This window comes from Styela clava, chromosome 2 (assembly GCF_964204865.1).
Source record: "Styela clava chromosome 2, kaStyClav1.hap1.2, whole genome shotgun sequence".
Classification (NCBI taxonomy): domain Eukaryota; kingdom Metazoa; phylum Chordata; class Ascidiacea; order Stolidobranchia; family Styelidae; genus Styela; species Styela clava.
Genome location: NC_135251.1, coordinates 23,180,932 through 23,208,300, shown reverse-complemented (window position 1 = coordinate 23,208,300; position 27,369 = coordinate 23,180,932). Strand labels below are relative to the sequence as shown.

The 27,369-nt window shown below is 34.3% G+C and overlaps 1 protein-coding gene across 2 annotated transcripts; it reads right to left on the bottom strand.

The window, feature by feature from the left end:
- LOC120336871 (uncharacterized) lies at nucleotides 1–27,369 on the bottom strand. Of its 2 annotated transcripts, none has more exons than XM_039404640.2 (23): nucleotides 26,938–27,369; nucleotides 24,342–24,724; nucleotides 24,153–24,261; nucleotides 21,963–22,076; nucleotides 21,528–21,663; nucleotides 21,159–21,336; nucleotides 20,739–20,985; nucleotides 20,113–20,247; nucleotides 19,028–19,172; nucleotides 17,817–17,956; nucleotides 17,328–17,512; nucleotides 16,644–16,848; nucleotides 16,385–16,462; nucleotides 12,293–12,496; nucleotides 11,942–12,061; nucleotides 11,444–11,550; nucleotides 10,845–11,028; nucleotides 10,280–10,432; nucleotides 5,833–9,831; nucleotides 5,287–5,430; nucleotides 4,512–4,670; nucleotides 1,798–3,858; nucleotides 1–748 (listed from the first exon to the last, which is right to left on the bottom strand). In XM_039404640.2, exons 1-23 carry the CDS (start codon nucleotides 27,223–27,225, stop codon nucleotides 527–529), a joined length of 9,696 nt encoding a protein of 3,231 aa, XP_039260574.2. In that variant the 5' UTR covers nucleotides 27,226–27,369; the 3' UTR covers nucleotides 1–526. The 2 variants fall into 2 exon arrangements, with proteins under 2 accessions (XP_039260574.2, XP_039260575.2); XM_039404641.2 differs by having other exon boundaries at nucleotides 589–748; nucleotides 1,839–3,858.

Here is a 27,369-nt window from a genome sequence, read left to right as displayed (position 1 = left end):
AACAGGTATTGTAATATAGAATGTAGCACAATAGCAGCACAACGGTGATGCAGTAATAAATAAATACATGGACAGATTATTTCAATAACATTCATTTATGGCATAAAGAGAAAATATGAAACTTTACAACACATATAGAAACAAATTAACATAGTAAAATACTGGAAAAGGAAAGCCTCAGCACTTATGTAAACTTATAATAGATCGAATACAAAGCAATATGAATATGTATGAAGCAGTGTGGTGTTAATCGTTGTAATAGAAATGATTGTAAAAATGTACCGCCATATAACAAAGGATAGAGTAAAGCACCAATAGAAACGAATGAAACCTGAATTGATTTAACAAATCGCTTGATACAACAACCCTTTAAGGCAACTTTAAAGTATGCACAATTCATATCCTTTTGTATATACAGTTTCTGTATGAAAATTGTATATGAATTAAAAAAAAAAAAACTGAAAATAGAAGTGAGAACAGCTAAACATTAATAAAAAAAGATAGAATTCAAAAACACAATCTAATTTTATACAGATGTTTGTTTGCAGTCAGGACTAACTTTTTTACTGCTATAATATTTCTTTCTTACAACTTCCTCAGAATAACTTGAATTCTTCTGTCGTGGTGAGGGACGGTAATTGAATGGTGCAACTTGCTGTACAATCCGCGGTGACTGAGTGCGTGGCGGTGACTGAAACCCCGATGCTGGTGAATTGCTGGAACCTTGCTTATGATTTTCTCCTGTAACCTGCGTGAAATGAAAATGTTGTACTAAAGTTGAGATAGGATAGGGTTTTAGGATTCTCATATTTATCCTAAGTGAGAGGAAAGTTGATAATAAGGCCACAGCACCTCCTCCGGTTACCAGTCCATGTCGGGTATAGGGACAGTTAGATAGTTGTTTCAATACATTAACTTGATGGTGAATGAAGACAGAACTGACCAGCGTTTACGTGAACTATCCTATATAGAGAGGAGTCCAGCAATCCTCACACACATAATTTTCTCTTACAGGATTCAAGCCTCTGAACCTACACAGGGTTGGATGGAAAGCTGAAGAAACCAGTGATAATACAAACAATATTCACTACATTCACAAGTCATATGGATGTAACAATTATCATGGCTCGAATCTGAAATGTGATCAGCAACATTTAAGTTATTTTTTATCAAACATTATTTACAGTTTCCATAACAACATTAACAAATTTATGTCTAGTTCCTATTTTGTCAATTACTTTTCCATACTAATATTTCTCTTATTAGATTATTTGTTGCTCTGGGAAATTCTTGATGAAAAAAAGCGATCAGCAGGGCAGATTATGAATGGACGCAGTGTTTAATGTCAATATACATGGACAAGTATATTTATAATCGCAACACCAGGATTAAATTGAGCAGTAGTTATTCCCGAAGTGTGCTCCATAAGATAATTTCAGATAGCAATTTGACATATCAATCCATTTTTTTGAAAAACTGTTATTTCTACCCACAATTAATGCCCAAATCTGTTGAAATTAACGTTATGAGAAAAGCATGAGTTGCTATAACGAACATGCAGTCACGTTATGAACGACAAGCCATATTAAACTTCACATATTATATTTCCTTACTATGAATGATTTATTGAAGTGCATCATGATTTCGCATACTCTGAAGTAGGGTAATGAAAACGAATAAGGACAGGGTTTTTTCAGTTGCAGTTGGCAGTTGCATACATTTCGTAAAAATAAAGAGTAATTATTCACAGTTCATCAATATGACAGCCGACAAACAGAACACAAAACAACACTATACCTCTGATATAGCATCATCACTGGTTTGTATTGGGTTCTGACCTTGTGGAATTGGAAGTTTCGACTTTGTTGTTACAGAATGAGGTGAATACTCATGCTGCAGGTTTGCTAAATCCTTTTTTGAAACCCAAATATTTTCAGATTCTATTGTTGCTTTTCGATTGATACTGATAAATTGCTGATCACTTGAAATCAACTTTTTTGACGTGTCGTTTCGTGTGCCGCTACGAGTGTGCAATTCTGAACTTTGCTGTGTTTTAGAGCTGGTTGCGACTTTCGGTGGCGTTCGCCTCCACACTGAAGAACCAGATGGTTTTTGTGCTTTTGACTGATCCAGAATACCTGTTGAACGGCTCTGTGGAATATTTGTAGACAATGTGCGACGCATTATTGCATTCACTGACGGAGACTTAGGTAAAAGTCCATATGGAGTAACATTACCTTGCATCTTCGTGCTAGCAGAACTTGTGACTTCTATGTCTGAAGTTGATGCGTTACTTGCACTACTGCTAGACAATGAAAGACTAGATCCACTTTCATTTGTTCTCATATTACTAGACTGCTTCACTTTTTTCTCACTGGAAATTGGCAGCTTCTCAGAAGCAGACTTTTTAACATGTCTAGTTGGTGTTTTAACCCCCTTTATTGCATCCTTTTTCTGTTTGGATTTTGAAGGTGTGCTGTTCTTACTAGGGATGGTGTTAACAGGAGTCTTAGACGCATCGTCACTGGGTGAAAGAAGCTTTTTTATTCCACTCCACACTTTATTATGCTTTGGTTTGGCTTGTCCAGCAGGTGGATTTTTCTTTTTGCCTTTCTGCTTTGTAGTTTCTTTAGTAATAGTGGAATGGGTTTTAAGGCTGTGAGTGCTACCACGAGAGACTGCATTGCGTGACTGTGTTTTGAGACTTTGGGAACTACTGTTAGGAGATCTTGTTCTAGGGTTTCCAGCACTCCGAGAAGAATGTTGAGATTGGGACGGTGAAACAGAAGAAGACATAGAACTGTTTGTGTAATGATCTTTCTCTTCTTGAGTCATGTTTTCCAGTAAAACTTGGCTCGGTTTTTCTGTGATAAATGTTGCAGAACGGACTAAGGAGGAGCTTGAAGATTTTTTGCTCAAAGGTTGGCTGCTGTGGTTACCAGAATATTGGGATGGATTTCGGTCAGCAACCACCTTATCTCCTCTCGCTGCAACAGAAGCGACCCCTTCCAAAACCCCCACCATGTCTTTTAGAGGTGGGTAAAGTTGAGTCACGCTGGGGTGATAAAAGTTTTTAGTTTGGTTTCTGGGCCGACTTGGTTTTTGCTGATGGTGGTGATGATGTGATACATGCTCATAACCCCCCACTGAGTTTTTTGAAGCGGAATTAGTACTTTTCCTTCTTGGTCTTGAACTTGGAGATTTGACTCCGTCAACTAAATGACTGGTTGATGCAGAAACAGGGCCGTGGTTATAATAGCGAGGCTTGGAACCATGACAACCACACATTTCCCCGCCTCTTGTATTGCTGCTAGGATTCCGATGCTTTGGTTGTCTAAACGAGGACGAGCTGCCTGAAGAACTATCCTTAGCATGAGATGGATGATTTCTAGTACGACGTACTGCACTTGAGTCTTTACTTTTTCTTGGGCTATACTTTTTATCAGTTTTAGAGCTTCTTTCATTTTGAGTTTTTAACCGATTTGGTAATTTATCACCTTGATGTTTCGGTCCCGAAGAGCGATTTTGTATCGTGTTATCATGTGGTGATTTTACTCGATTAGCAGAAACATCATAAGAATGGCGTTCGCCAAGCACTGAAGAACTGACCGACAGATCTGAATCTTGCATCGAAGCTTGCCTTGACAATCTATAAAATCCCTCTGTAGGTTGAGACAGCGACACACTGGAACTTAAAGGCATATCCTGAGAGTACTTCATTCGATCAGTAGATGTTTGTTGATTAGATTGTTGCATCAGACGTACAGCTAGGGCATCTGCATCACGTTGAATGAGTGACCATTGTTCATCATTCGGCGACTGGATGTATGCCGAAGAAATATTAGGATCCAGATTCATCTGTTGAAAAATGATAAATGCATAAAATAAAAATGCAATGTTCAAACTAAAATATATGGACATAGAACTAAAATAATTTGCAGTGAAATGTTGAAAGAGAGAGATTTATTTTTTCGCTAACCAAAATAAAATAACAGTCATTGTAATAATAAAAATGATAACAAGTAATAAATTAGTTTGCTATAGACAAGAGGGAGTGATACAGCCAGACGGTCATCAAAGTCAACTCCTCTCTTCACGCTATTATGTTTAAGATTCACAATTTCAGATGACTAAATATTAGGGTAAAACATTCTAGAGTTTAAAATTATATTTAAAAAATGGAAGAATAAAATTGGGGAGGGGAATGCTGGAGTTAATCATTTTTATTTGTGTATGTGGAGTGGGATTTCAAAATTTTAAGAGATTCCTTAAAATATCATGTGGAAGTGTATCCATGAATAAGAAAAAAGTCGCAATATTTAGGGTGAAATATCATCTTCCTTGTCTAAAATTTGAAATAGTAGTAATAGAAGAAGCAAGCAATCTCTCACATGTCAACAGCTTAATATTCTATGTCTGCTTATAGGAGATCTAGGATAACAGTGTAAACTAATGACTAAACCAAGCACCACTCCACAAAAAAACAATGTTCCCCCATGTTTCTACCATACCTGCAGTCTGTCTGAATAATTCTGTTGTTGCAATGTTGGGATAACAAAAGGTATTTGCTGAGAAGTTGGACTATCAACTTTTCCATCAGGAACACCGTGATTTATTCGAGCATGAGGATCAGTGTTGTTCGACTGTTGTTGCATCATGAGTATTTGACTCTACAAATGAGGGAGATGGTTCAATGAATAAAAAAACGTCAGAAAAGAATTTAAATGATTTGGGAGAGTAATTACGGAAAAAGAATTCACTGCTCTTGTACATTTGTAACATTATTAATTTTTTTTTTCACTATTCACTTGCTTACAAAATAATGCTATTATAGGTGGAGACAACCAACAATGCATGCATTTCACATTTTGCCACAAATCTACAATATCTTTTACAATTTTAGCTTCATCTTTCCTCCTATGTGTTCAACATACACACTTGAACCAATAGTTCTCAACCTTTTTCGATACCATCCTCCCTATGTCTAATTTGGATCTGTTTATTTCTCCCCGACTAAGCGCAAAACGGTTTCAGTTGTTCGTTCCATCAATAAAGTATGATTAGCTAACGATACAAGCACATCATATGCAGAATTTTGCATAGTTTGATTAGTTATAATGAGTGCATAAATATGTATTATAATAATACTAAACAAGCACACTAAACACAATAGAATTACTTTTTAAAAGAACATGGTGAATTGTTAGAATTTTGAAGACAAGAGTACATACAGTCTCAAATTGAATCTGATACGTCAGAAATATCGTACATTTGAATCGAACTTACAGGAAGAGGTGGATTAGCATTTCTCTTATCAACAGGCAATGCTGATGTTATACATGCATTTAGTAATTCATTGTCATCATCAGATCCAAAATCTAAAGAACTCAGGGATCCAGGACCGCTTAAGTATAGTGGCGTATCTTCAATCTAAGAATAAAAAATATCATGGAACAGCAGGAAAGGATGTTTGAATGTGCAACTTTAGCTACTGCACCTGTTATTAATTCTGTACTTTTTGTAATTTCTATATTTAATAAACACAGGCCATGTTTTTCTACAAGGTTGCTTCAGATTGGATAAATTCGTTAAATTCGTAAAAAAAGTAGTAGTTCAATTAACATGTTATTGCGTTGTTATTTTCAAACCCCCAGACTTTTCAATATAGATACACAATTGCTAGCTAATATGGTTGAAAATTGTATTAAATTATGATTTGCTATAGACCTTACCACCACCTTAGTTGTTTACTTTGCTGATAGGAGGTAGCAAAATGAAAACCACGTTTATATAGGGAATAATCTATAAAAGCAGAAATGTATAAGATCATACTGTGTATTTTCGCTGTTCTTCTTTCATGGCCAGATTGTCATTCTCATTGTTATAATGAGAATTGAACTGCGGTGCTATCAATGGTTGTTGCCAATCGTTTTCTTTAACCCGACTGTTTAAAGCAGAAAGATTGTCATCTACTTCTAACGAATTATCATTAATCCAATTGTTTCTCTGTATTGCAGATGGAACTTTTGCCTCTTGTAATTCACCGGGAGATGCTTTTTCAGAAACATTGGTTTCTTGTGGATAATTGGGCTGTGCTGTATTATCATCTTTAGGAATCGTTGGTGCAATTTTTGTGTCACTGTCAATGGTCAGAGCGCTAAATATTGTCCCACCACCTTGTGAACCCTCAGCCTCGTATTTAAATATTTCGTCAGTGTGAGGAAGTGAAGTTGTATATCCTGGATCCTTCACTACAGATTCCGCTGTTGAAAGACTCAAATCCGCGATTTGTTGTCCGAGAACTTCTAAGATTTCGCGACTGTCTTTGGTAACAGGAGATGAACAGTTTGAACTACCTAAACTAGTACTTCGTACATGCATGGGAACACTGCTAACTGGTTTTTGCGAGGAAACACCCTCAGAATTTCCGAATAGAATCTCATTTGAAGAGTCTTTAATGTCCGACACAGAATGTGAGGTCCTAATCATCTTTATTCCTGTCATATCTATGTTATCCCCAAGTTCCGAGTCTATGGTTAAATTGCTCAGAGAAGTACTTCTTGACATTTCTATTGGGGTTCCTTCTGTAGCATAACTTGTTATTCCTTCACGAATGTAAGATTGAATTCTCATTTTTGACTGCAATTGGAGTGGGGGTTCTGAAGGCAGCAAGCCTGTAGTCTTGGGCATTTTCATAGTGGTAAAGTGGTTTGGTGAATCACAATTTGATTTTTCTGTTAAATTTGCGTGCTTTTCATCTTCTTTTATCTTTTTCCTAACGCTATAGCTTTGCTGTAATTTCTCTGCACTGTCGATAACTTGTTTCATCTTAGAAGTACTATGTGACGTTCCAGGTTTATCAGTATCATCCACTTTCATCATAAGATTGTCCATGTATTCCAATATGTGTACTCCGTTTAATTTTTGATTCGCAGATTCAATTTTCTGTTTTATGTCGATTCTTTTGCGCTCCGCTACGACTTCAGGTGACGGATTTGTAACTCGACGATCTTCTTGCTGTTTCTTTTCTTTTTCCTCATGCGAAACCTGACTATTGCCAGAATGAGTTGGAAGAGAATTATTGGACTTATCTTTCGAACGAGATGACCTGCTACTACGATTAGATGATTTCGATGACGAACTACGACCTATTGATTTTTGAGATGATCTTTTTTTCGGAAGACCATGCTGAATACATTGTTGTAACAAATCATCATCGTCCGATGATGAACTGGGAAGACTGTCGGAATCGTCACCAAGATCCTCGTCAGCACCATTAATAGAATGAGAAGTAGGGCTTGTTACACTTGAAAAATTTGACGGATGTCTTGACGTTTTTGAATCCCCTTCTTCCTGGTCTCCCTCCTTTACAACATCCTTTCCTGATGTCTGTGGAGGAGGTGGCACAGAGGCTCCAGTTGCAGATGAACGACTTGCAAATGAATTTTTATTTGATGCAACCGATCGAGGTCCAACTTTATTGGAATTTGAAGAATTTGGAACAGAAAACACACTACCGGTACTTTTTTGAAAACCACGGTTATCTTCTTGCAAACCACTGATTTCACTGAAAGCGGTCATTGGTGAAAGTGTGCCTTCATGCACGAAATTTTTAATTTCATCATTTGTAGGCAACGATGTAATGTAACCAGCATGACGCACAGCTCGTTGTCCTGGGTGGAAAAAGTCTTCATCAGTGCGAGCTGAATGATTCCTATCCGCACAATCAGAATTCTCCATTTTGTTATCAGAGTTGCTTTGAACATCACTGGCATGGTTAACAGAAGAAGCTCTTGACCCTGTTGGTGATTGTACTTTACTCAAGACCCCTTGATCATTTTCCAGAGGATAAATTTTATCGCCGCTGTCAATGGTCAGATCACTGAATTTAGTCATTACAGACATGGCACCTTCAGATCGATAAACGTTCATTTCATCTTTATTAGGAACAGATGTAATGTACCCAGGCTGATTAATTTTACATAGACGATCTTCAATTCGCTCAGACATTGGCGGTTTATTCACAGAGTTATTTACTAACATTCCAGTTTTAGGTAAATCAAGTGTTTTTTCAGATGACTTATCAAAATCATCGTCAGGAGGTTCCACTGGCGTTCGTGGTCGAGGTGATCTTCTTGGACTCACAGGCATCGATTGACTGGGACTATCTGGCAAATGACTTGGAGATACACGACCACTCAGCATTCGAGATCCTGGTTCGCTTGTAATGGAACTGTGTATGGATTCACCGTCGCTGACAGATCCCAAAGAACTACTCCCTCTGCTGAACATCATCGGGGTATCTTCATACATCGGTGTTCTGGGTGTCATTATCCCGCTATTTCTTCCAGATTTGTAATTACCAAAATAGTGGCCGGGAGTGATAGCACCAGTATCAAACTTATCATCTTGTTCTTTGCCTTCCAGTGCTGCCTCACTTGTGGATTGACAATTGTTCGTAGCAGTTGTCTGTTGCATGTTGAGATTGGTTTGCATTTGGTCCGCTGTTGGATAAGGTGGTTGATCGACTTCTGAAAACGGCATCATACCCATCGATTGATGTTGTATAGGTTCATAAAGTTGTTCTTCAGAATACATGGCACCAAAATTTGTTGGTTTCTCATCATCAAAATCTAGATCATTATCAAATCTTAAGCTGTTATATGCAGCAGGTAACGATGGATTTGATCTATCAATAACAGGATGTTCACTTGATACTACAGTTGCAAGTCTTTTGTTACTTGCATCTTGACGTTGTTGAGCACTGCTTCCGGTACTGCCAATGCACGAACTGAGGCCCGATAAGCCACCATCAGATTTAGTAACAGGGCCATTCATAGATGCAGATGGTATGCCAGTATGCATAAAATTGGAATGAGAATCATGTATAGTTGGTCTTGTTCTTGAATTTTGATTAACAATAGCAGCAGTTTCGTAGATTTCTTCAGTTCTTGGGCTTTGGATACCCGGTGTCATATGCTCATCTCCATATTGCAAACTATAGTTGACAGGACCGTCATCATTGTCATAATCTTCTTCCACATCTTGTAAACGTCTGACTAAATCTTCTGTACATTTGGGTAAAACATTAGGCTTATTAGGAGTCATAGTATTCTGCATTAATTTTTGCATTCTTTGCGGGTGAGGAACCGTCAGCTGACCACCTGCTTGTTGTAACTGCGGAATTCGTGTCTGGGTTGCTCCCGGGGTTACCAAATGTCCAGAACCAGGATAAAACTGATTTTGTACATTCGGGATGTTTTGTACTTTATACAAGTGAGTTGGTATGTTTGTATTTGACGGGTTACCCCCAAACCCACCAGCGTTTTGCATGTACGAGGGGCTTTGTTCAGATGCTCCAAGACCGGTACCTACTGATGGTGGTAATGGTTTCTTCCCTGCGATGAGCTGAAAATATTGTCTGAGCGAAATATTAGATTGTGGTGAATTGGTAGCTTGTTGTCCGGGTGTTTGAGCAGACTGCAGCATCTGATCATTAAACATCATGACGTTTTTTAACATTCCACCGGCGGCAGCAACAGATGTAAAAGCGGGAATGTTTTTACCACTTCGAATCTGATTTGTATTAGGCATTGTTGCATTTCTAAAAGCAATGTTATTGTTTGTGGAGTTTGATGAATAATGGTCTGGATAAGAATTACTATTTCTAGCAGAGGAAATATATTTGGATCCATTGCTTTGAGATTTTGAAAAGTTTTCGCTGTTGAAGTCGGTGGGAAGATTTCCAAGGCTACCGGAATAATGCAAACCGCCTTTCTGAAATCGCCTTCCTCTCTCCAAATCAGGCACAGGACTGGAACTGGAGGTTTCCTAAAATAAATAATGATGTGAAGGAATGAGGTGTAAATTTTTCATAGCTGATTGGTGTATCAATCACCCAAATCAATATAATTAGGATTTTGTCATCCTATTGACCACTTCACAAAGTAGCGGAAAGAATAAAATATCTATGCTTGGGAAATGGACTATTTATTGAATCCTTGCTTTTGAGAAATATTGCTTAAAAACTGTCACTTCTGTCAGACAAACTGATGGTGGAAATACTGTTTAATGCTTGTATTTGCTATTTTCATTATTATTTTCTACCAGTTAACAGAGTAGAAGAACCTAAAATTATTATTCGATTTCAGACTATGAACATCCTTAATTACGGAACCTTAGTTGTCAAAGATCAATTGGTCAATAAGACCTAAAAACTGCTATGGCTATGAAAAACGCTAATAATGGTAAATATATCAGCATAGTACACACTCAATACCTGCATACTATGTCTCTGTGGGCTTATCACAGAACCAGGTGACATCATTTTATCTTTAGCTCCGGACCATGCATGATGTCTAGGTGAAAATTTTTCAATTTCTGGTAAGTTCTTTTTGCCATCATACGATTCGCCAGTTTTTTGTTTCCTTGCCTAAAACAAATATAAAATAAAACATCATAAAAAGCAATAAAACATACTTTTTAAATGAATTTACATTTTGACTTGAAATTATTAGCGGCATTTTCGCATTGCTGTTCTGCTTATAATAGATCAAACATAAATTGAATCTTTCATTCCAACAGTCAGCAGCTGCTTTATTATCCGTTATTTTTGATTTTAGAAAAAAATACACGAATAATTTCATTACAAAATAAATATGGCTCAGCGCATCTGCAGTTCGCAACATTTCAGGATTACCCATAAACTCAGGATAACTCCACAGAACAGGGTTGTCTTAAAAAGTAAAATCATTCAATTTTGGCTATTGGTGATGGTGACTGCAAGTTTTTATAAGTAAAAACACTGTCAAACATTAATTAATGAGGGTAACGACAATGCATACCTTCAACTTTACAGTTTCACTTTTCTCTGATTCAGGCCCGGCCGCTGAACCTGGTCTGTTAGAGATAAGATTTCGCAACGCTGCACTACTTCCTCGTGCGATCACAGAGTGTTTAGAATGAACCAGATTTCGTAACATCGGCACTGCACCTAAATCCCACAGTAACTTCTGATCTTGGGCATTTCTAAACAAATAAAAATGAGATCAGACCCTTCTTCAGATAAGATAACATTGCCTCAAAAGAGTAATTGCTTCAAAATCGGATAATTCTGTATTGCTTTTGCCTAAGTGAAATGAGACTAATATTAGCATCTCAGATGATTCATAGCTAATTTATCGAACACAAATATTCATTTTTCGAAAATAGCAACTGATGCAAATTATACTAAATAAGAATACAAATTATTAAAAAAATTAATTAAACACCAATATCAACCTTTCTTACAACACTTTTTATATGCAGTTCAGTCCAACAAGACTATGTACAAATATCTACTGCTACTTTATTTTGGAAGGATCAAAATCACTTCATATTGACATTGCCACCCTTGTTGGACTGGAAGGAAAAACTATATCGCAATACAACTTATATCACTGACCTTGCAGATAAATTCCAAAGAGTTCCACAAGCATTACTGACAATAGTGAGACTTGCTGCTTTGAGATGGGTTAGCAATATTTGAAGACAATTTTTATCACGAAGAATCTGAAGATTCAAGAAATATTTATATCCTTTCATGTATATTTATGAGAGTATAGTTGTTAGAAAAAATTCCATTACAAACAGTTTTATACATTATTCAAATATGAAAGTTTGAACCCTCAATATTTAGCACAATTGCGAAAATTGGCAAATGTTAAAAATAAGTCGGCAGTTTCCTATTTCCAGTAATAATGAAGGGTGAAACATATTTAACAAAAGCAAGCAACTTATCGTGAATGCATGCCAACCAAGAGTTGTATCAATCTAGGAGTTGATATTAGGTCCATATCGGTATTAGTTAACATTTTATTGAAGTGCAAAAATTTTATAACTATAGCCCTACTTTTATGAATCAAAAATGAAATGTGTAAACCTTTCTGAAAATAAAGACTACCTGTCTATATTCCTCATTAGTGGCAACAACACTTGAGACATTTCTCAGAATTCCTCCACCACTTTCAATAATATCTGTTGTTCGATATGTCAGTGTAGATACCAAGAAAGCTAATGCACCCTGAAAACAGAACAAAGCTTCAAAACCTATGTCCTACGCCCGATATTTCCCCCCAAGGGCAGCTGAAGAGATGAATTTGATAAAAGTTTGACGTTTAAAAAAAAAAACGAATACCAATAATCTAGTTTCATCTACTTTGCAATCAAATTGTATTACATACAAAAACTAACGTACTAGAATTTATCAGCGTCTCTGAGTCATACAGATTAAATAAGCAAATGAGGTAAGTACCTTTACTGAACATATGCTTGTTCTATTCTCTGGGCAATGACCAGACAAGTTCCATAATGCACTGAGAACACTTTTCAGTGTATCCTCTCGTTTCGATTTCAATGCACATTTCATCAACACGGAAACAAGGTTCTTCTGTCTCAGTATATCCTGGCATTTTTCATCAGGTTGCCATGAAAGATTTCTCACTAGTTTTGCCATCACCTGAAGAAAGATAATAAAACCTCGTTACTGCAAAAATATTGTCATGTAAATATTGTATTCATGTTTTCAAAAAGGGGTATTTCCAATGTTAGAAAATTTCTATCGAAAAACTTTGAAAAATATGTTATTCTTTATTAATATGTTCCATACTTTCGTGAATATAAAAAATTCATATGGATGCAGGAATATATTCCGGGTTTTGAGAGGAAATTTTTTCAGTTTGGTATAGCCCAGTGGTGTGCAACTGGCGGCCATCAGGCCACAACCCAGCCTGCCAAGCTATCCAGTGTGGCCCTTTGTATGCACTCAGATTTTCGCCATCGAGCATAAAATCCTAATTCGATTTTTTTTGCTCTGGGCTGCGTTGAATCTTTCACCGCTTTGCCTGGTGCTTTCACTGTAAGGCTAAGCGATAGTCCCTTTCTCTTTACTTGCCTTTCCCACAACATTTTTTGTACGGCCTGGCTAGTTGTTTGAAGTTGGTTATATGGCCCACAGACAAAAACTGTTGCACACCTCTGGTATAGCCTATCAAAATTCAGACAAATTCGGTGGGACTCTCAGCTTAGGTTGAACAATGGCCTATCTGGCCAGGACTATCCTACATGTACATTAGAATTAATGAGCTAACCACTGGAATGGTAATATGTGAACAAAGTGATAAGGAAACCTTATTTTGGAATTTGATTAAAAAATATTATTTGATAATAAAACTTCATTCTCACTATGCTAAGCCAAACATTGAGCGAGAGAAGATATGGAATATATTATACGGTTACTTAGGACAATATTTAATTCCCACATTGTGAACCCAATTTCAATGCTAAAGTTATTAACAATTTGCATATATAGTGTAAAAACCAAAAAAAAATGCAGAAAATCCATCTCAGAGTGAGTTACAAAGGTTAAGGTGTAATTAGTGAGGATAATAAATCAGGATTACAAAAACATTATACAAACACTAAACAACAAATTGTATCGAGGTATTATGCAGATGCACCCTGAGGTGGAATTATCCAAGGAGAAATTTCCGGTATGTGATAAAGTTTATGCTTGGTTTATAGTATATTTCTGCTGATAAGTATAAACATAATGATCTTAAATAGGGAAAGTTGAATACCATATGTCTGAAGCGGTTACTAGGGCCTTCTTCGGAGAGAAAACATAATAAATTAGGACATGAAAATAAACAGAGATGGCCAAAAATTTATGAGTTTTTTTTTGGGTCACCTACTCACGCTGTGTATTACTTATTAATAGAAAATGTTGAACGTCAGGCAAATTAAAAAGTTGAATTTAAACTCCACAAATAAATTAATTAATATTATATATTTTAATTTTAATAGTCGGATACTAGTCGGTAATTCTGCTATTTCATTAATTAGAATATTGTGGGTTGACAGAAATTTTTATACGAAAAAATGGAAATTGTGGCTTTTATTAAAATGTATTCGGATGTAGAAAAGCTCGATTAGAAGTAAATATTACATAAATAAACCTTTGAAACAAACAAATTTCAGTGTTTTGGGAAATCAAAATGCTAAACAGTATTTCCAATATCTTTACAGCATTGCTCAAGTCAATGGGTAAACATTCTTGAGGTCAAAATTAGGGGAACGTTACAACGCAAGTTAGTACACGAAGGCATCAAATATTAAAGACGACAGAAATCAATATCGACTTTTATTATGGGTGGAACATCTGTGAATGCTGCATCTTTGGTAGCATTCTTCCCAATGGCCATTAGTTCATGCATAATGCTATGTAATTGAACTCAGACTGTCAAGAAAGGAGCACCATCTGCCAAAAAGACATCGTAAAGCAATTGACTGTTAGAGCAATAAATTCTTTGGAAGTTAGTTAAAAAATTTATGTATACAAAACAAGATTGTGGGTTTAGGTCGTAAAATAGTTTATGGTCTGCTAAACTGTTGTTTATTATGCCTTATAGGAGATATGGTGGCACAATAGTATTTCAAGATTATAGGTTAGGATTTTCATGTCTGCCACTGTTATGGGTAATAAAATATAGCACAAATGACTGAGTATTATTATTGACATTTGAAAAATCTTTTCAATATAAAGTTTTGAATTCAAACATTTTGTCTGACTTTTTTAAAACAGTAATTTTTTTGATCGGAAGGCGTATTTTATGCAAAAAAGGAGAAAATCCAATTTTATATACATTTACACACATAAAATACATAAATAGTTATTTAGAACTTCTCATTCATTAAACAAAGTCAGTTTAGCAAACTTAAACAAATTTAAACAAACTCAATTGGACATTTGTTTAACATGGGTAATCAGGACAGTAAACTGTTTGGTGTTAGTTTTTCTAAACGTATAAATTATTGTAAATTTCATTCTATAAATCAGGGGTGTGAAACCTTTAATACAGAAGGGCCACATACAAATAACTGGGTGGAACCGCGAGAAGTACCTTAATTTAACATAGGCTTACTGGTGGTTGCAGGCACAAAAATTGATTTTTTGACATGTGTTATTCGCTTTGCACAAGCTGTTAGGTCATTGTAACATCATCGGCTTAGAAATTGGAATTACTCGCATGCAGCAGATTAAACCAGAACTCGTTTCACGGGCAGCACATCACTCAAAATTGCCTTTTCTCTGCTGGCCGCACAATTTTATCTTGTGGGCCGAACTTTGCACACCCCTGCTATAAATCACAACTAAGAACGATTAATTAAGTTGTCATAACTTTACTACTATCTTGTTTAAGTATCTCTGTGACAACTGCCAGTTGCCACAAACGGACCCGAAATATGAAGTGGACAAGGAGAAAGGACTTGTAGTTCAATACACAAGAAACCTTGTGTACCCTCTGTGGAGAACAATTACATAAATTTTGAATAAGGTAGACAGATGCCATTGCTTGACAAATTTAATAACACAGATAAACAAGGGTAACCAGAGTGCACTGAACTGCTCGTGACTTTCGTTGTAATATCAGTTAACATATGTCAAATACATAAATGATAAATTCCTAGGGGATCGTATAGCAGACAGGAATTTCATTAAGATTAGGTAAAAGGGTGAAAGGGTACGAATGCCAACAGGAAAGTGTCTCAAATTAAATTAAGTATTGAATTTCTAGATATCAAAGATCAGGTATCACGAATAAGTGTAACCACAGTAATACCAAAAATAGCCTGCTTTAAGATAATCGATCCGCCCTGCCTTTAGCATGGAAATCAAGTTCAAGTTATTTATGTGCAATACTGCAAGTAAGCGTCTGAATCTACACCATTGATTCCCAAACTGCAAAATAATTTCGAGTGTGTCACAAAATATTATTCCATTTACTATGAAATTACATCCAATATGCCTGTTTAGAACTTGATATAAAATAATCAAATCTGTTAATAAAGATTAATGTTGAGACAAAAGTGTGACTAGGTTTATCAGATATTCAACAACCTTTTATGTGCACAAAAATAAGCTAACATATCACAATGAAAACAGAAATGTGCATATAGAACTTTTACTTGTTATTATTTATTAATCCTAATAAAGTCACATTTTCTTTTAAATGTGCCATGACTTGTATTATAAAAAATATACGTGTCGTGGAAGGAGGGAAGTTTGTCAGGCAAATGGAAACTCTAATGACAAATAAAAAAAACAGACATCTCATATAAGGGAGTAATAGTAAATATTGTTCCAAACCTTGCTATGAACTTGCTTGCTAAGAATTCATTGTGGACAAACAAAGACAACTTGGCTCTGGGAGTATTGAGATATATGTTTAAAAATAAACTAGGAACGAAAAGGAGAATTTTGACCTGCGAATCCAACATAGTTAGACTGAGACGAATTTATACCACCAAAAAATACCAGAGAATGTTGTGGAGTTTATTTATATACCTGTTGCATTTCTTCTGATTCAATACTCATCTGTGCCATAACCGTGTCAATCAATCCAGGCATCTGAATCAAAGTCGCCTGTAAAAAATGTCAAAATCATCACCAATTAATTTATGATAGTTCAAAAACAAGTTTTTCCAGGTGCAAGTAATGATATTTAAAATAAAAGACCAAATTTTATATTTTGTTGTAACTACACCTACCTAAGGAATTTGCAACATGTTTGAAAATTCGAAAATTCAAATAAAAGAAATAATACCTTATTTGTAACATCTCCAAAAGTCAAATTTATCAAAGCGAATCCAACAAATCTTCGTAGTAATTGAAGTTGAACAACATCAGGACTAGGAGGTTCGATACCAACAGTTGATTGTACGAGATCAATGAATGCAGTGCATCGGCAGTGTAATATAAACAATTCAGCAACAACAAATAAACCTCCTAACTCGTTGATTACAGGAATGCTAGAGAGGGATAAAATGAGAGTTTGAAACGAGAAAAAAAAAATTTTCATGAGATGAAACTGATAATTGAAAATAATTGTGATTAATTAAATTACAGCAGCTTTATCATTAATATATTGGACATGATGGCGTTGCAGTCAGATTTATCTGTGCTAGCATCGCAGAATTGAGATCTCGAATTTAAACTGTACCCCATGATCACAACTTCAACCAGAATGTACTCAATCGTGTGAGTTATACCAAACTAGAGAGATACATGTTTTTTTTCAATAATGGTAGCTCTTACATTTTTAATAATACCTAATACAAAGACTTGTTCGGAGCAGAGGCATGAAAACGAAACATAAAAAATTTGAAGAGATCAGATTCCATATCTGGCACAAGGTCTCTCACATCTTTCAGAATGTAATTAATTGAAAAAAAACAGAAAAATTTATTACAGATAGTGTTCCATTGAGCTATGAACCATAAGCCCTTACCTTCTTGTTGCCTCGTTATGAGACAGTTTCATGATTGTGCTTATTCTTGACACAGGAAAATCATAAACCATAACCAGTCCAGCTTTGAAATCATATGTTTTGTTAATATTATTGCTGATATCAGATATTGCGACATCTTTTCCATTCTCTGTGTGTCCATTGACAGAATTTGGGCTTGAAATATTCTAAAATAGGTATCAGAAATTAAAAATTACATTTTTACATTATTAAAAAGGAAAAATGTCAGATTGTGGAAATTTATAACACAGAATCAAATGCATTGGAATTCAAAATGCAAAACTACCACATATTTACAATAACTGTATTATAAGAGAAGGCTGCGTAATATTTGAGATTATTTTACTAAAACAAAGAATTGAAAATGAAATTTCTCTATAGAATGTTATCGCATCTGCCCTACAGTTATCGTGGCAAAATAAGCCATGACAGCCAAACTAAATTCACATATATTAAACATTTTATTTTTACCTTTGTATGATCAGGTTTTTTCTGCAAAGTTTGAGCATGGACCCAAAATTCAAATAGCAGTTCACAATATCCTTGAATAAATTCCAGGTGGTTGAAAACCACAACCTCAATTTTCGTTCTCATATCTGTTGTACAATGAACTGAAAAGATAATAAAAGAATAGTAATAAATACCTTAGAATTCAACTTGTTTACCATCATATACCTCAAATTTGGACCAAAGGTCCATACTAATCGATATAATATAAGTCAGGGGTGTGTAACCTGCGGCCCGTGAGCCAAATGCGGCCCACAAGAAAAAACTGTGCGGCCCACGAAGAAGTGCCAATTTTGAATGGTGTGCGGCCCGCGAAACGAGTTTTTAATTTAGATTAATCTGTTAGGTGAGAGTAATTCCAATCCCTCTGCGTTGAAAGGTCTATACCTGAGTTCTATTCATTATCTATGCCTATGACGTTACAATAAACTAACAGCTAGCTTGTGTTGAGCGAACAACGCATGTCATAGATCAATCTCTCAATCAAAACTTGAAACGAAATGATTAAAATAAACCTGGTTAAGATATATTGAGAACTGACTTCATAAAAAAAAGAAACTATTATCACAGAACTTTATGAAAACCCTGTAATATTGAAATTTTTTTGAGCTGAGTCAAATTCAATAACTTGAATAAACCAATTTAATTACGGATAGCTTATTAAAATAAATAATTTTCTTTATAACACATTATTATTATTACTAAGATAAAAATTTCTCCATTTTATGAGTTTACAGTCTTTTCACGCAAGTGAATTTACCAACAGTATCATAATACTAAAGTGTAAATATGGAATGTGCAAACAAATAAAAGTGGTCATCAAATAATAGAAACAACCCCAACTTTCCACCCATTAGATGACCTATATCCATACAAAACAAACTTTACATATTTACTTTATAGAATAACATATCCCAAACCAAATAATCTATTATTTCGAATACATTTTACAATAATAATTTTGAATATGAAATGTGAAATGAATTCTAAATAAGTCATGCTGACAGAAAAACATTGAAGACAATGTTCACTCAATGACTTTGATTCTTAAAATGCAGAAAATATAATATGAACACTAATTTGATAGATATAGGAAATAATTCGAGCATCCAATTCATTTTAGACTTTTTAACATTTTAAACAAATATAAGATGAACCAATGGTATAATACATACCAATATTCTTGAGTGCTTGTAGCATGCTAAATCTTCTTTCTTTTGCTGATTTCAAAATGTTTGCAACCATAGCTGGGATACAGCCTGGGCTAGATGGGACTGACCAAGATGGAGGCAAGCTCAAAATAGATTCATCGTGAATAATCTGAAATGGATTGACAAGAATAAAGAAAGGGTTAAATAAAAATGAATTTTCATACTTCAGTGTATAAATTTATACATTCCTTCATTGTTGTATAGAACCGCTTTATAATAAGATAAAGAAAAATGTCACTGAAGAATAAAAAACAACTGGATTTGGAATGGTTGTTATTATTCAGCAATGCCTACAACATTTAACTGCCTTGATGTTTGGTGACCAGATGTTTGTGGATCACTAGACAGAGCTGGATTTACAACTAAGACTCTTAATAACAAGCATTGTGGAGAACTAACATAGCATAGCCCATGAAGGTAGCACATCAACTTGCAATGCGATAAAATATTATTAGTCAAATGGGTGAAAAATAAACTTTCAACCACTATAACAAATTTTAATCAAAAAACGGTAGTACAGTGACTAATTGTTAAAAATATAATATGAATATTTCAACCTCCGTGTTTACTTTATTTCCTATGTGCTATTGGCACAAAAATAAATTTTTAATGTTGTTGTAAATTGTAAATTTCGCTGTAAAAAACATTCAAACATTCCTTCTAGGTTCAATATTTATTTACTGGATATAGTAATGTAAATATACCTATTTACAATGCTTATTAACTGATGTGGAAATACTTACAGCTAAAACCAACATGAGAAAAAGTACAGTACCACGCCAGACAAAAGCAATTGTTTTTCCACATAGTAATACCATCCCATTATGTCATGGAATGCTGATACCATCAATATTATATCACCAAAGGATATGAGGAGATATTATTTCTAATAAAAATCAAATTTATGTTCTTGCTTATTCAGATTACAGATTCAGATTAAAAGAGAAAAAGTGTATTAAACTAGGGACATTCTATATTATATCAAATTTGAAAATATTATCATCTGAAGTGGGAAATTCCACACTGATTTATCTACAACAACACCATACCTGCACGATCAGAGATACGCCCCCACTACGACGTAATGACAAACATCCCTCTGCAGTTTTACTCATTTTTGAAATTTTCACAGCTAATTCTTCTTTATTAGCTTGTAAAAATGTTGGTGAATGAACATTGTCTTTCTATAAATGAAGAAATTACAGTTGTATTATGTACTGTATATCAAATAGTAGGTCTATGTCAGGGTGACCAAACCGAATAATGAATTATTATGAATACATTCTCCAACTAGTCGATTTTATTCTAAATTTTTTCATGTTCAATAGAGAATTTGCATGAATTAAATGATATACAAACTTGCGAATTACATATCGAAAGCAAACCAAAATATATTTTATTTTCAATTTTTTACAGTTTAGCTAATTCGAATAAAATTTGTTTTAGTCGGAATCTGACTACTCGATCCCAGTTTTCCAGAATGAAAATAATCTAAACTATTCTATGGTCAAAAATTTTCTTTAATAAATGTGATGGTGCAGCTGTTGATAATAAATGCTAATGACAAACAAGGATGAAAGGATTCACATACTACAGATCTCTATGTGTAGCATATCATAGCAAGCGAACAGGAATCTTTTCAAATACTCATCAGACAAACGATTTGAAGACTTACTTTAGGACCGACTGAAGAAGATTGAAAATGCCTGGGCAGTGAGGTAGTGAAACTATGCATGCTCGCTGTATCATCAATATCAGACTGAGAAGGTAAACTTTCCAAACTTCCCGGACCGGCTGGATCTATTCTCGATAATAACAAAGAGTCATGCGGATGAATTCCAGCGTGTGTGAATTCAGATAATGCCGGCAATGAATTTTGTGTAATACGACCAGCAATACACGATGTCATAGTTTGCACGATTCTGAAGGAGAAAATTAAAACAAAATTAAATAAAAAAAACATTATTTATTTGCTTCATTGTCTACAGGACAGCGAACTTGGGCGCTATGTGTGCCTTTACTATTCGAGATGAAATGTACAAACAAAATCCAACTAACTTAAACTGGTATTTGACAAACCAAGGAAGCATGATACCTTGATGTTTTTCCATTGCTCGTTGAAACTTGTAAATCATAAGCTGAATTATCACAAGATGAAAATTCTTCTTCATATATTATTCCTTCCGAAATTGAGTTGGGTGTTTGAGTTGAAGTTATAGTAAACCCAGTACCTCCTCGCATAAACGATGCATGTTTCGTACAAGTGCCAAAATCTAAAAGAAAAATAGCATGTCATAAATTATTTGAAGCTAATTCTAATTTTGGCGCTTGGCATGTCGATAACATTTTGCTCTGAATAAGTCTCTGCACAGGCAGCTGTTGCTAGGTAAAGTGGTTCGCTATTGCCTTGCAATGCCTTCGCTATCCCCCAGACCACTGTGGCTGATAGATGTTAGTTTAGTACCTGTTTCATTAGGTGGATGAGACTGAGCAGAGATTGTAGGAGTATTTGGTGATGTTGGCGTCATTTCTAATTTTCTTATATGATTTTCCACATTGACTATTTCTTTATCTATATCATGAAGCTGTTTGATTCTTGCCTGAATACAAATTGAAAATTTCAAAATATTTCATAAAACAAATTTCATATTCTGGAATACTAGAAATCAATCCTGAAAAAACCGTAATCTTTCCGGTTCAGTATTTCCTATCCAGTTTACCCCACCCAAGATGAGATGGTGGGCATGGGATTAGAACCTGAGATTTTAACTTGTGATGCCATCATAGTCAGAAATAAGGCTTTTACCACTAGCCCACCGAACCCAAGATCTATCATAAGGTTACTATGCATATGTCAAACAAATAATATTAATAATACAATAAATCATCTTCATCCAACCTCTAATCTTTGTTTCATAACTTCACTTGAACCCAAATTTTGTTCCATTTTCTCTTGTAAATTTGCAATTTCCGTTTCGATTTGTTGCCTTGTTTTGTCCTTGGTCTTTGAAAACTGTTATTATTTTGAAAATATTTAGTTATCACCTTTTACCAAAAAAGTCACTGACCTTGCTCATCCAGGCCTAAAGCACTTAAATTGACAGATTGCCAAGTTGAATCGAACTTTTTGGGAAACAATCTGCCATAGATAACTTATTGGCAATGTGGAATCACACGACAATAAATTCATCAAAACGAGATGTCAGTATGCAATGAAATGGCTAGACCACACACAGTGATTCAAGTTCATGCCTCACTGCTATGCACACACAAAAATAAACTACGTCTGTGTTATGTGTTTTCTAATATGCATGTACCACAAATGCTGTTACTTGCTGTCGCATATAGTTCTATGAATTAAACTTTTTGAAAATGATGGATGTACCAAGTTTGTATCAAAACAAGTGAAGTTGAAAGTTCATCTACAACGAATACAGATTAGTTGTCACTTTACTTGACCTTGTCAGTCAGACCACACAAGTAGGTGGTTTCACAAGTATGACTGGAAGATGTGAAAGTAAATATTAGGTCCATAGAATGATTATTGAACAATCATGCATCAGTACACCAGTACCACCATTTTTAACACAAAGAAAAGTGAAGATATTTACACATCAGTCAAATTTTGAGTGTAAAATGGTTGAAATTCATATTTTGAATATTCCGATATAAATTCTTTATGACATTCACAAATCATACTATACGATTGAAATTAAATAATATTGGTCCCTTTTGACTGATGATTTTAAATTAAAAATTCATAGTTATAAATTGACGGTTTAATGGAAAAAATGAGATTTTTCATATATTTTATCATTGAGTAGAATCAAGGAAAAATACCTGAGCCGTAGACAGACTATTGTGGTGACTATATATATGAGCAAATAGACAAACATTTACTCAGATGGCTCAAAAATAATATGAAACCACTTCAACAATGAAATTTCAATACTCTGATAAATTTTGAAAGGATAAAACTTTATAGTTCAACAAAGATTCAATAAAACTTCCTGGTGCGCTGTCATTTAATATAAATTGCTGGCAAAATATTTATTAAAACCGAAAACGGCAAAAAACAGATTATTTATTATTTAAACTTTTGAACTTGGTAAGCAAGAAAACTTGACCATCAATTCACGACATTTTTACCAGCAAATTAGACTCTCAATAATAATTACCGGTATACCTTTGACAAAACGAAGGCAATTCCTATTCTAGTATTTGAGTCATTGTGTATATATATCATTGGATAATTTTAATTAATTTCTGGAAGGGAAAAATAATGAAATATAATATATATTGATTGTACTAAAATGAATAGCCTATGATGTATTTTATGTAAAAATGAAAAGCAATATTGTCAACATTCACCTCCAAAAATTAAAAAAAAAACTGTGTGGGTACTCGTTTATCGGACAACATGACCTATAACAGTACGAGCAGATTACATAGTAAACTTCCTAAGATTACAGGTTTGAATTATAATTTTGGCAGATGTGTGCCTAGGTTCTCTACATTAACTATTGCATATTAAAAAAAAAGGCAGACAATTTGAGGTTTTTATTTATAGAATCCAATATCGAAAGCTATAATCATGTATGAAATTTATAATTTGCTACTTCAATTTCACCACATTTCATGGAAATTACTACCTGGGTCAACTTCAACTTGACGAAAATCTAACATTTCAACAAAGGTTCATAATCTAAACAATGACTAATATTTATAAGTAACTTTTTGCAAATAAAGGGCTGTAAAGCACTCATAAATAACTAGACTGTACTACACCTAAATAAAAAATAAGTTCTTGAACAAGACAATTTTTTTTAATGTTCAAATAGTTATAGATAAGATTAGTAAATAAAAAAGAAATCAAATTTAGTACCAGTGATTATCAATTTTGACATGAAGCCAGTTTTCAATGAGCCTTAACCAGGTTTGTTTTATTTTGATCAGGCTTTATAGGTTATTGAAATTCCTTCGTTTAATACACCTTTAGGGTCCAACAATTTATATACGATATCGAAAAATCTCTTTTCAATTTGAAAATTTCATGACTTCATGAATATAAAACATATAAAAATGTTACCTTATCTGAATCCGAAACGCCATCCAATCTTGATTTTAATTCATCCAATTGTTTAAGATAGAAATCCTTAGTTTGTTCTTCAATAGTTATGGTTCGATAAATACTGGCCCTACAGAATATACAAAAAGTTGTACTTGCAACCCATTAAAATATTTAAAAAAATGCATTAGTGGTGTGCTATAATCATACCTTTCAGCTATCAAAGGCAACAAATTCTTTTTCATAGCGTCGGCTACAGCAGCTGTGGGTGACGGGCTCACAGAACCAGGTAATGCACTATGATGCAGGACTGAATGTTGTCCATATGGATTTTGCCGTAAGCCCAAAAGAAACTCAGGCCTTTGTTTCTTGTATTCTTGGTCCATTCCGTTTTGAAGTTTCAAAGGAGTTTGAAGAGCATTAGGGTGTATCTGACCAACAGTATTAGAGCTGGCTATATCTCCAGCAAAAGAAGTTTCATCTTGGGGAAAACTTGCCTCTGCATAATGCATATAGTTGCTGTTGTTTAGTTGATGTGCATCGTGTTCCGATCCATTACCAATGATGGGATTTCCAAGTAATAATACCATGTCCTGCAGGGAAAAATATACTCTGGTAAGTGGTATGTTAACAAGTCATATCACGAAAATTTATTCAGATATAAAAATTGAAATATTTGACAATGGAAAAATCAAAAAATAAAACAGAATTGAAAGAAACTTGATATATATATATATTGTAATATTATAAATTATAAAGGTTTCTTGTGGGAGGTACAAAGTTTCACAAAAATTAAATCCAGTTTTACTGAAATGATAGAATTGAAAATCATATGCATATAAGTTGAAAGTCAAGATATCAAAATAAAATTAACAGTTTAAAAACAAGTAAATTTTCAATCATCACAGATTTTGGGATTGAAAACAGCAACCAAGTAACCTGAACGATTTGACAAATTTCAGCACAATATCATCCTGTAAACATAACTATAATTGAATTTAATATGGAAGCAGTTAGGAATTTGTTGTATAAGTTCAATGAAGATTCCAAATTATTATTTAAATCTCCTTTCATTCAAAGTCATGCAGTAACCTCATTCTCATTATAATCTGCTACATTGATATATATCAGATTGAGTGTCATCAGTGAACCAGACAGTAAATCCTGACCTGGCTTAATTTATTGATTCTTCTTGAAATTATGTATACTGTTACATTTAAACATCATTTGGAATATCTTCATTTATTCTAGAGCTCAATAACTTGAGAAAAGCATCAAATACCAACCGACTACCTTGAATCTTACATATTGAATTACTCATATTTTTTTCAATATCTATTTGTTATTTTATCCATCATTCTATGCTATTTTAAACCAAATCTGCCGCTATTTGGCCATTTTTGAAGACAGGCAGAACCCCCTCACCTTTAATTTACACTTCAATAAAAATTCGCCCATATGTTAGCCTACTATGCATTAGATGAATAATTTATAACTAAAATGCAATGCTCTGGGACTAGGGGAAAGGAAATAGGTATTGATCCAGGAAAAAATCAATAGCGAAAACCACAAACTTTTTTTAATAAAAATTCGAGACAAAGAACTTTTCTAAAATAAATCTTGAAGGGGAAATTGAATTCCGATGGGACTATTCATCAATCGAATGCAAAAATGTGAGTCGCAGGTCACTTATTAATAAAAAATGAGATGAAAGTCTGGAAAGTTTAGACTAGGCAAAAATAAGAGAAAAAAATACTAAAACCTATTCTGGAAATCAGAAAATTGATTTTATGCATTTAAATGACATATCCACGAGAATTTTATGCTTACATTTAAACCGTTTCCTTAAATTTGAAAAAAAAACATTTATTGGTAAACTGATAATTATTTCTGGTAATCCCATAGTATGCGTACCAGGTTAAGGTTAGGCCATAAGTTTATTCCAATTTTCCTTATTTTACTTTTATTACGAGTTCGGGGACTGTCTGTGTTAGCCAAGTGAATATCCCCCCTGCCCATAGACTTCAGTCCCTTTACACAACGTGACGTAAAGTAGGCAAACAAAATTAGTTACCTCCATATTGGTACACATACTTCTGGAGCGCCATATTTTTATGTGTAAAAGGCAGACATTTTGTGTTGATGTAAGGGTTACCAAGGACATTGATTTTGTGAACATACGCTTTGAATATTTTTTTATTTGAATACACTAATTTATATATGTTAGAATTAGTACTTCACAATAAAAATTTTATAGCCTAAAAGGTAAATCAAGAAATGTTGAAATGTGGCTGTCCACATAAAATATCACAAAAACAGGTGCTTTTTAAGCTGGTGTTTATTTATAGTTTGGAACAATATTCACCATAAGTATTTCAATGAAAAGTTGAAGACTTTTTGTTTTTTCTCTCATTTTTTCAAAACATTGGCTTTCAAGTTTCACCCTTTTGAACTAAAGACCTACAATTGTAATGTAGTATAAGGGATAATAAGGCACAAACAAATCAACAGGAACAGGCTAAAGAACACAGTGAAGAACACACAAAAGTTGGTAGGCTACTGATTATGATACTTAGAGTGAAGGCATAAAGTGAATTTTAAATTCCATGATTAAATGAATCAACTTTTCAATGTATAATAGTACCTAGTTACAATAATTTTGAATATATTTGAGAGGCATCAGTTTAAATAAGTATACACATTAACAACTAAAATTAAATAACAAATTAATACATATGGTAATTGGGCTTATAGCTGTACAGAACAAAAATGATCGAATATTATACTAAACTCCTGAGATACATACCTTCATTCTCGAAGCCTCGTTTTCAAGCTTGCTTATATGTGATGTGTTATTCTTAAGCTCCGCTTTTAATGAGCTATTCTCTTTCCTCAGACTTTCAACTTGTTTGAGGAGCATTTGATAAGCTGATGATGACAAATCCATGGGGCTACCATTGCCTGACTGTGGTCCAATGCAATTGGGAGTCCATGCCGCTGACATGGTAACAGATGTATTAACCGATGTCAAGCTATGAACTGCAGAGGTGGTAACACCGGAGGCGATTGTTGAGCTAGATGTCACGATGACCATCTTTACTGTTTGTCAGGATGTGCAAGTAAAATTCCAATAAACAATAAACTGTGAGAATATTCCATCACAGTGTTGTCATTTCAACCAAGTTTTTCATTGAATCATACTATATTTAAGACCTAAATTGTTAATCTTGCAATGATA